Here is an 11,191-nt window from a genome sequence, read left to right on the forward strand (position 1 = left end):
CAGTGAATGCAGTGGTTGTTGTTGAAGTTGCTAGCTAAGGAACCCTGCTGTCCAGAACAGTGAAAGGAGCATTTTTTAGTAGCCCCGATTTGAGGAAGTGCTCTGCTTTATCCACAGTTAAGTTCTCATTTAGGCCTATTCATGCCTTTCAAATGGTACATCTTAGACAGTTAGCCATGGGCCTAGACATCTTTCTTGCAAAGGCATACGTTCAGGACTATTTTCCTAGACTCAGCTAGAGTGTGCCTGTAGTCCTGGACTAACAATCCTTTTTCAAGAGTTAACCCATAGAGAATAAACAGTCATGATTATAAGTTCCAAAAAAAGGATGTTTTTTTTCCTGGAACCCTGTGTGTAGAAGGGGAGAGTTGAAAGGTGATATGGTTGGCTGGCCTGGCTGGTTCCCCTCCATGGTGACATCACTGTTTGGTAAAGCTTCCAGGCTCGTAATGTCAGACCTTTGCAGTGCTGCAGTCTGTCTATGAATCCCATATCACAACCCTGGTTTCCCTAATCCAAGTGGTGAGTGACTCCAGGGTTTTGGGAGAACTCTTGATTCCTTTCAGAGTTGATGAAGTCGACTCTTTCTTGACTTCTAAATGACCAAACGGCCCCAAAATGACAAACATTGCAATGTCAGGGTGTGTTGATATATGCTCTGAAACACTTCTTCTGGTAAAGCCATGCTGTGAGGTGTCAGAATGTTTTGCCAAGGCCAGGTGGAGTCTTCGACCTGTCCATCCCTCTCAGATCGACAATACAACGAACACACACACACTTCTGCCTGTTATTAAATGTTTTGACAAATCTCTTCTCCTCTATGTCCATGTAGAGCAGACCAGAGCTGAATGTGTCTTAGTTATTGATAAGATGTGTGTCTCTCACTCTCTGTCTCTGTCTCCCTCTCTCTCTCTCTCTCTCTCTCTCTCTCTCTCTCTCTCTCTCTCTCTCTCTCTCTCTCTCTCTCTATGTGTCCTCTTGTTTTCCAGACATCAATGAGCTGAACCTGCCAAAGACGTGTGAGATTAACTTCCCTGAGAGTGATGACCTGCTCAACTTCAGACTCATCATCTCGCCAGACGAGGTCAGGACCCGGGCCATGCGGTCCACAATAAAGCCGCCTATAGTCCCCTAGCCTAGCTCCTAGCCCCCTAGCCCTAACTCCTAACCTAGCTCCTAGCCCCCTAGCCCTAACTCCTAACCTAGCTCCTAGCCCCCTAGCCCTAACTCCTAGCCTAGCCCCAAGACTGCATGTTCTGTTTGTGTTCCAGCCCAGTTTTAACACGCCAGATTCAACTAGTGAACTAATCCCCAAACTCTTTGTGTGTGTGTGTGTGTGTGTGTGTGTGTGTGTGTGTGTGTGTGTGTGTGTGTGTGTTGTTCTGGAATATAAATGGTCTGTCCTTTGGAGTTAAGAATCCTTGCTGTAGTGGAGTTCTGTTGTTCAGACAGACATAATGATGATGTCATGGTTGACCTCCAGTAGAGGTGTGTTGTTGTTGTTGTTGTTGTTGTTGTTGTTGATGATGATGATGATGTTCAGAGACACCACAGGCTGGATCTTTTGGGGAAATTTCGCGAGATTGATCTGAATAAGCCTGGATTGTCCTTTAGCGACGTTCATGGAATTACCCCCCATGTCATGTGTGAATATGTTGCCAGGTTATCTTCTCTCTGTTTCAGGGCTTTTACAAAGGCGGCAAATTTGTCTTCAGCTTTAAGGTAAGACCAGAGATGGTGCACAGAACAGGGCCCAGTTTGAATACTCTTCATCTCATCTTTCCTTCCTTCCTTCCTTCCTTCCTTCCTTCCTCAAGGAAGTCTTCTGACACGATTTGATTGGTGAAAGCAACTGCAGTTTGCTTGGATCAATCCAGTGTTTCCCCTACCATTGCCTTGGGGGGGCGGGCCGCCCCCCCAACGGAACCCCCCGCCCCCCCAAGAAAGAGGAACTATTACAGACATAGACACCAAACATCTGACAAGTAGGCTAAAATATCTGCTTTTTTTTAAATGCACCCAACCCGAATCTGGCGAGTGGCAAGCCCATGGGCATAGCCAAACCTATCTCCACACTTCGCTTCGCGCTGGACACACTCGCACACTCGCGTACAAGATTGTGCGCGAATGTGTGCGCGCGACGCGAGAGAGTTTTTGCAGGGTGAGATGTCTGCAAATGAAAGTAAGCAAGTTGAAACGTTAGCAAATATAATTGCTGAGTGTTCTAACAGAACAAGTTGGTTCAAATTGGTCGTTATTATTATGACTAGAAAGTGTCTGATTAAAGTTCCATGGTATGTAAAATAGTGTCAAAGAACTAGCAAGCTAACTAGCTAGTTCAGAGGTGATTAGATGAGCTAGTCTGCTGCACACATGCCAGCTAAAGAGCTAACTGGATGCACTTTATTATTTTACTTAAAGTAGATATACTATCTTTCTTATTCTGCTAGAATTGGGCTTTATGGTAATACCATAATGGCATATTTACAGTACATGGACAGTGGATTGAAGCATTGGAAATTTCTGTTTTTTATAGTTGGACATACGATTTTTTTTTCAAAATGACATTATATGACTGCTTTGCCCACAGCAATCCAATATTCAATTATAATTATGTTATAAATTGAAATGGATCAATTTATACCTCTTATTAGATTATAAATACTCTGGTTGTTATGTTTGCCTTTTGGTTGACAGCAAAAGAGAGAAATGAATGAAATGAACCTTTATTTAACCAGGGAATTCCTTTGAGACGAGTCTCATTTTCGAAGGAGCCCTGGGAATGCTCACTCGCATTCACATTCACTCGCATTCACTCGCATTCTTACTCATTCATACTGCATGTTTCATTCATGTGGGAGGAAACCGGAGTGCCCGGAGGAAACCCACGCGGCACGGGGAGAACATGCAAACTCCCACAGTGATTACCAGGAGTCGAGAGAGGAGGATAGAGAGGGAGAGAAGGAGAGAGAGCAGGATGGTGCACCAGAGAGAGAGAGAGCAAGAACCAGGTGAGAAAGTGGACAGGTAGTCAAGACCACATAAGTAAGTAGCCTTAAGAACCGATGGTTCTCCAGCCTAATGGCCCATAGGGCAGGAGCCTATCTCCCTGTTTCAGTAGCGTGAGGCGGCTTAATGTACAAGTTAGTACACCCCTGGACATGACGCTGGTATGTCGCAGGGTCTTACCCCCTGGGGGGGGGGGTGTCCATGCCACGGTCCATGCCACCTCCCCAAGGCAGCAAACCTAGGGGAAACACTATAATCCAATAGTATTACATCAGTGATTACTTCAAGAAAAGAAGGAAGGAAGCCTGCCATAATAATAATAATAATAATAATAATAATAATAATAATAATAATAATAATAATAACTTAGATTTCTATAGCGCCTTTCAAAAACCCAAGGACGCTTTACGATTCTCAAGGGGAATGGTCAGACAGACAAAACAGAAAACAAACAAAGCAAAACAGAAACAGTGACTAGGGGCCAAAGGCCTTGGTGAACAGATGGGTTTTAAGGGCTGATTTGAAGGAGTCCAGGGTGGGGGCGTTGCGGATCACTATGGGGAGAGAGTTCCAAAGAGTAGGTGCGGCCACGCTGAAGGCTCTGTCCCCAAAGGTCCGTAGGTTGGTGCGGGAGGTGGACAGCAGGCCCATGTCTGTAATGTGTATGTACAGGGCCCAGGACCAACAGGTCTGCGATACAACTCTCTACCGTTCTCCTTGACGTGTGCACCTGTTCACCCGTCTCCTATTTAAAAGCATTGGATGAATGACATAGTCAAGTTTAAAAAAAATGTTTAAGACATTTGAGTTAAATGAGAGTTAACCAGAGAGTTTTTTTTAGAGCAATCCAATGCTGTTACATCCACTGGTCTTTCTAGATCCGGGGGGGGGGCAGACTCGGTCAGCACTAGTTCTTCTACAACCCTGCTTCAGGGTCAGATACATGTAATGAGTGATGGTCCATTAATAACATGGTAGTAACAACATGGTAATAACAAATCATGGAATGAGTGACGGTCCATTAGTAACATGGTAATAACATGGTGATAAGTGGTTGTGCTCCTGGTGTGTTGGCTGTGTTGTGCAGGTAGGACAGGGCTACCCCCACGATCCACCGAAGGTGAAGTGTGAGACCATGGTGTATCACCCTAACATCGACCTGGAGGGAAACGTCTGCCTAAATATCTTAAGGTACACACACACACACACACCCTGCTACAGTGTCTCATAGAGGGCCGTGTCGCCTCCAACGTCCACACACACACACACACACACACACACAAGAACAGTCTCTCTCACACACGTAATAACGCATACATATGATTGCAGGGTTTTATATTCCTAGTAACACAGTCAGCATCACTTTATTGACGTCCTCATTTCTTCCTGCCAGAGAGGACTGGAAGCCTGTGTTGACAGTAAACTCCATCATATATGGACTACAGTATCTATTTCTAGTAAGTATTAACTCCATCATATATGGACTACAGTATCTATTTCTAGTAAGTATAAACTCCATCATATATGGACTACAGTATCTATTTCTAGTAAGTATAAACTCCATCATATATGGACTACAGTATCTATTTCTAGTAAGTATAAACTGCATCATATATGGACTACAACAGTATCTATTTCTAGTAAGTATTAACTCCATCATATATGGACTACAACAGTATCTATTTCTAGTAAGTATTAACTCCATCATATATGGACTACAACAGTATCTATTTCTAGTAAGTATTAACTCCATCATATATGGACTACAACAGTGTCTATTTCTAGTAAGTATAAACTCCATCATTGCTGTCTTTTTTTGTGAAAAACTTAGGTTTCTAAAGTTTTCTCTCCTCTCCTCCCCTACCCACCCGGTACACCCCCCCCCCCCCTCCCCCCACACACACACACAAACAAATCTTTCCTTAGGAGCCAAATCCAGAGGACCCGTTGAACAAAGAGGCGGCGGAGGTGTTGCAGACGAACCGGCGGTTGTTTGAGCAGAATGTGCAGCGCTCTCTGCGGGGAGGCTACGTAGGCTCCACCTACTTCGAGCGGTGTCTCAAATAGCTCCTCCCCCAATGCCTGACCACGCTTTCCTCTCCCCCCCTCTCTCCCTCCTACCCGACCCCCCCAATTAAATAAACGCATTACCGTTTACACGCGCTGAGACACTGACTGACACACAGACTTGAGCGGACAGGGGGGCCGGGGGAGGGAGGGAGGGGGGGGGGGTGTTGGGGGGTCATCTGGGGGCTGGGGGTCAGGGAGAGGGGAGGGGGAGGAAGAGGGGGGGGTCGGGGAGCGGTGAGAAGGAGGGGGGGGGTGGGCTGGCTAGCTAGCTAGCTAGATAGATAGACAGGTCTGGAAGGTCAGTGAATGTTGGTCAGAGTTGGAGACTTGGTTAACGCCACTACTCTGACGCAGAGGCCCACAGAGATGAGATGCGCTACTGATCCTCACACTGCGGACCAGGACACACACACACACACACACACACACGCAGACAACTCTCTCTCTTCCTCTCATCTCTTGACTTAAGAATCGCTGATGTTGTACGTTTGAGACATTCAGCGAGCACCTCTGAGTATGAGAGCTCCAAACCTGCCTGATTTCTCTCTCTCTCTCTCTCTCTCTCTCTCTCTCTCTCTCTCTCTCTCTCTCTCTCTCTCTCACACACGCACACACGCACACGCACGCAGCAAAGGCAGACAGAACATACTGACACACACACACAAGGCATAGGCTACCACATGCACACGTGTGTTTTAGGTACACACACCTACCCAAACGCCTCCAAAGGCCATAGACATCCACAGGCCATAGACTTACACTGGCGGAGGACGAACAGACTGACTGACTGACTGACTGACTGACGGACAGACGGACGGAGAGACGGACACAGACACAGATGTAGATTGACAGGATCAGTAATTGCAGGCAGGGCTGTTTAGGGATTGGGAGATCTATTTTGTTTTGTTGTGGTTTCCTGGGCGGGGTGGGGGAGGGATGGGGGGGGGGGGGTGGTGGTGGTGGGGGGTGCGTTGGATATTCATGGAGGGAGGGGGGGGGCTTCAAATCATGTTACAATTCTATTGTGTATATTGAAATCCCAGCTGTTCACAATGACTGCAATATGAATTATGTTAAATAAAATATGAACTTGAATGATTAAAATGGTTGTGTGTTCATTGGACATATTTCCCAAGTTCTGATGTAGACAGCCAATGGACATCATCTAGACACATTTAGACAGCCAATGGACATCATCTAGACACATCTGGACAGCCAATGGACATCATCTAGACAGGCAGTAGCGGCTGTGGCGCAGGAGGTAGAGCCGGCGTCTAATGATCGTAAGGTCAGCATATCGGCCACATGTCTAAGTGTACTTGGGCAAGACAATGAGAGGCCATTGTAAAGCGCTTTGGAATAAGGCTATATAAGTCAGTCCACAAGTTTATTCTAGACACATCTAGACAGACAATGGAGACAAGTCTGTGGTTCGGAGCTGGTGATGTCTTCATGTCTCCATAGCCAGCCTGGCTATGAAGATAATCTTAACTACATACCGTGTATGGACCTCCCTGTTCAGACTACAAGGTTAACTAGGGTCACCACATGGAAGTTAGGTTAGATTTAAAACACTTAAGGGTAGGGGTTTGAGCAGGATTAGGGTTGTGGTTAATGGTTGGGGTTACGGGTAGGGTCATCCCAAGGATCCCGTTTAGCATCCGGCGTGCTAATAGGTAGATTGATTTGCAGCTGTGCATAGGTACATAGTTAGGTAGTTACATAGTTACCATAGTTACATAGCTACATAGTTACATACAGTGGGGGAAATAAGTATTGAACACATCAATATTTTGTCCAGTACACACCACCATACACTAGACTCCCGCAGGGGTCCCCAAACTACGGCCCGCGGGCCGAACACGGCCCACCCCCACACTTGGACCGGCCCTTTGAACAACAACATTTCTAACTGCAATTGCGGCATTGCGCCGACGTGGTGGCGGGAGCGCTGTTTCGCAAATAAGTTAGCTTTCGTATTTGCTAGCGAAATAGCTGATAGTTGATGTTGACTGCTCAAGGAGAATACATATTTGAAAGTACAGAATGCCTGAGAGCATTATATTACATTACATTTTGAATGGTCATCTGGTGCCTGAATATTGTGTTTTCCTTTTTTTTGGGGGGGGTACTTCTCCTCTGATATGGAGGACCTATAAGTCTGTAAATAAATATATAAATGTATTTATAATTACATTAATTTATTTATATTTTTCTTTATTTCCTTATTACTGTGTGTATTCATTTATTTATTTATTCATTCATTCATTCATTTATCTATCTATATGTTACGGTACATGTGGGAATACGGTACATGTGGAAAAACTAGGGTTAGGGTTAGGTGCTAGGGTGACTTGGTACATGCTGGCAACCTTAACCCTAACCCTAACCGTAGCACCCTAGCACCTAACCCTAACCCTAGTTTTCCCACATGTACCGTAACATATTTAATTTATTGTTAATAAATGTGTTTTCCTTTACATAAATAATGACATTTCCACCATAAATTGATGCAGAAAGGGCACAAATTGCATCTAAATTCACCAGAATGCAAGAAATTAAATGTTTGATGCTCGTTTAAGGACCCCCAGACAGCCCTGCTTCATGGGTCCCCCCGTGTATGATGAGGGTCCTCCCTCATGTATCAGACTGTAAAACTGATTATATTTCATTGACATATCACTATAGGTATACATTCCATCCAAATTCAACTGTTTAGACTTTGTTTGCATCCACCAGTGCTCTCCTGCGCGGAATTGCTTATCGCAACCGCCTCCATTCCACTCCGTTCCATATTATTTTATGTTAGAGACCGACCCAGGCCCCCCATCACAGAAAGGAAAAAGTATGTGGCCCTCACAGAAAAAAGTTTGGGGACCCCTGCGTGACTAGAGGATGGTTCATATGTCTACTACACACCACCATACACTAGAGGATGGTTCATATGTCTACTACACACCACCATACACTAGAGGATGGTTCATATCTCTACTACACACCACCATACACTAGAGGATGGTTCATATCTCTACTACACACCACCATACACTAGAGGATGGTTCATATCTCTACTACACACCACCATACACTAGAGGATGGTTCATATCTCTACTACACACCACCATACACTAGAGGATGGTTCATATGTCTACTACACACCACCATACACTAGAGGATGGTTCATATGTCTACTACACACCACCATACACTAGAGGATGGTTCATATCTCTACTACACACCACCATACACTAGAGGATGGTTCATATCTCTACTACACACCACCATACACTAGAGGATGGTTCATATCTCTACTACACACCACCATACACTAGAGGATGGTTCATATCTCTACTACACACCACCATACACTAGAGGATGGTTCATATCTCTACTACACACCACCATACACTAGAGGATGGTTCATATGTCTACTACACACCACCATACACTAGAGGATGGTTCATATCTCTACTACACACCACCATACACTAGAGGATGGGTCATCTGGCTCCATAACAATCATGTTCACAACACACTATCTAAACTGGTATACACTGTTACACTGTTGAACCATCTTATAGATTACATGTATGTATACTATAATAATAATAATAATAGTAAGAATAATAATAATTAATAATAATAATAATATTATCTAATTAATATAATAATAAGGCATTTATTTTGTATCACACTTTTCTCACTATGCAAACACACGACATCTCATGGAGAAAACAAGAATAGATAGATCAATAAAAAGCAAAACAAAAGCACAGTCAGTAAAATGCAACAATAAAAAATAGTTAATGATTAAAAAGACACACCACAAGTTGTTAACTGGATGTTAAACTGATTGCACATGTATGTATATGATCGCATGTATGTATATGATTACATGTATGTACACCACACACACCTTGTTCAACTGGCCACTAGATAACAAGAATGTACAGGAGGTTATGACGTACAACGCTGTTGGTGACGTTGAAGAGGACAGGGTTGGCGATCAGCCAGAACCAGGAAGAGGAGCCGTCTTATCTCCCTGGTGGAGAGGAACTGGTTTCATACTCTGGCGCCCTCTTGTGGCTGCTGCTGTCATTGTCTCTGACTCGTGGCTGCTTCTCAAAAAGCGTTTCCTCGATGACATCTCATCCTCTCTCCCTCCTCTTTCCCCCTGCGTTGTGAGGAGGAGGAGAGGAGAGAGGACCAGAGGAACGGAGCTGCTGAGGTCCAGCCCGCCTCTCCTCCCAGTATGGGGGCAGAGGCCAGGGCAAGCCCAGCTGGTTGGACACCCTAAACTGTTTATTTTTTGGGGGGGGTACTTCTCCTCTGATATAGAGGACCTATAAGTCTGTAAATAAATATATAAATGTATTTATAATTACATTATTTTATTTATATTTTTCTTTATTTCCTTATTACTGTGTGTATTCATTTATTTATTTATTCATTCATTTATCTATCTATATGTTACGGTACATGTGGGAATACGGTACATGTGGAAAAACTAGGGTTAGGGTTAGGTGCTAGGGTGACTTGGTACATGCTGGCAACCTTAACCCTAACCCTAACCGTAGCACCCTAGCACCTAACCCTAACCCTAGTTTTCCCACATGTACCGTAACATATTTAATTTATTGTTAATTTTGACAGACTTGGTCCTCCATAACCACCAGCTAGCCGGAGATGAGAAATATGTTGACACATCCGGTTATGAATTAATTATTAATCAGTCGCAACACACACACATTTTCAATAAATGTTTATTGTTGAAATATAAAACAATTGATTTGGATTTTTTAAAACATGCAAGGGGTGGGGGAGGGGGGGGGTGGACACAGTGCCCTGGGGACGTATTGGGGCAGTGATTAGGTGTTATTCAGGTGTGTTCCTTCACAAACAAACATTGTGGAAAGTTCTTCACTGGCCAGGTCAAGTCCTGGCAGAACATCACCAGAGAAGGTACCAGAACATCACCAGAGAAGGTTCCAGAACATCACCAGAGAAGGTACCCAGTACTCAGGCAACCAAATACCAAACATGAGTGCTTCACCTGGACACCTTTGTGTTTAACCTGAACTACTGAGCACTGAACATAGGGTGACTATGTATACAAAGTGTTTTCATTGCTAAACGGTGCAACCAATATACTATATATATATACACAAATACCATGAAACAAAAGCTGTTAATCTATACTTTAACCTAATAGTAAATTATTTCAAATTCAATCTTTTGGAGTATAGAGCGCCCCCCCCCCAAAAAAAAAGCTTCACTGTCTCATCACTTACGGAGGGCGCTGTATTTATACATAAACACAAACACAGGTAATATCACAGGTAACACAGGTAGTAACACAGGTAAGATCACAGGTAACACAGGTAAGATCAAACAGTACTGACACACAGTAAATAAAGTCTATGAAGACTCCTCTGTTAGGGCTTTCACACCGGCAGTTCCGAACGCCGGTTCGCGTTCGCGTTCGGAAACCTCCGAACGTTGGCGCTGTCTGGCGAACGATACACTGGTATGAACGCGGGCTCGTTCGCCAGACAGTGCCAACGTTCGGAGGTTTCCGAACGCGAACGCGAACCGGCGTTCGGAACTGCCGGTGTGAAAGCCCTATCTGTGTCTAGGGTTGGACATGGGAACACAGAATCCCTGGGTGAGAACATTCTAGATCTAGAACACAGAGAATGTCTGAGTGAGAACATTCTCGATCTAGAACACAGAGAATGTCTGGGTGGGAACATTCTAGATCTAGAACACAGAGAATGTCTGGGTGGGAACATTCTAGATCTAGAACACAGAGAATGTCTGGGTGGGAACATTCTAGATCTAGAACACAGAGAATGTCTGGGTGGGAACATTCTAGATCTAGAACACAGAGAATGTCTGGGTGGGAACATTCTAGATCTAGAACACAGAGAATGTCTGGGTGGGAACATTCTAGATCTAGGATCATTCTAGATCTAGAACACAGAGCGATCTCCTCTCCTCCCCCCCCCCCCAACCCCTCCTCTCCTCTCTTCAGACACCCTGCGTGGTCCTCAGTACCAGAGGGATCCCCTCCCTCCCCTCCCTCTCCCCTCTTCTCCCTCTCCCTCTCCCT

At 44.6% G+C, this 11,191-nt stretch overlaps 1 protein-coding gene across 1 annotated transcript in view; it reads left to right on the top strand.

Annotated features, from left to right (window-relative positions):
- The window catches only part of ube2m (ubiquitin conjugating enzyme E2 M), a 6,119-nt gene extending 876 nt beyond the window's left edge, over positions 1 to 5,243 (top strand). Inside the window, exons 2-6 of the mRNA XM_080524441.1 lie at positions 990 to 1,084; positions 1,684 to 1,722; positions 4,097 to 4,200; positions 4,403 to 4,466; positions 4,936 to 5,243. Of these exons, the coding sequence (XP_080380567.1) occupies positions 990 to 1,084; positions 1,684 to 1,722; positions 4,097 to 4,200; positions 4,403 to 4,466; positions 4,936 to 5,076 (443 nt within the window). The 3' untranslated portion in view covers positions 5,077 to 5,243. The remainder of the gene's footprint in view (positions 1 to 989; positions 1,085 to 1,683; positions 1,723 to 4,096; positions 4,201 to 4,402; positions 4,467 to 4,935) is intronic.
- Positions 5,244 to 11,191: the final 5,948 nt, after the last annotated feature.

The sequence above is a fragment of the Nansenia antarctica genome (assembly GCF_963989245.1).
Source record: "Nansenia antarctica genome assembly, chromosome: 2".
Lineage (NCBI taxonomy): Eukaryota > Metazoa > Chordata > Actinopteri > Argentiniformes > Microstomatidae > Nansenia > Nansenia antarctica.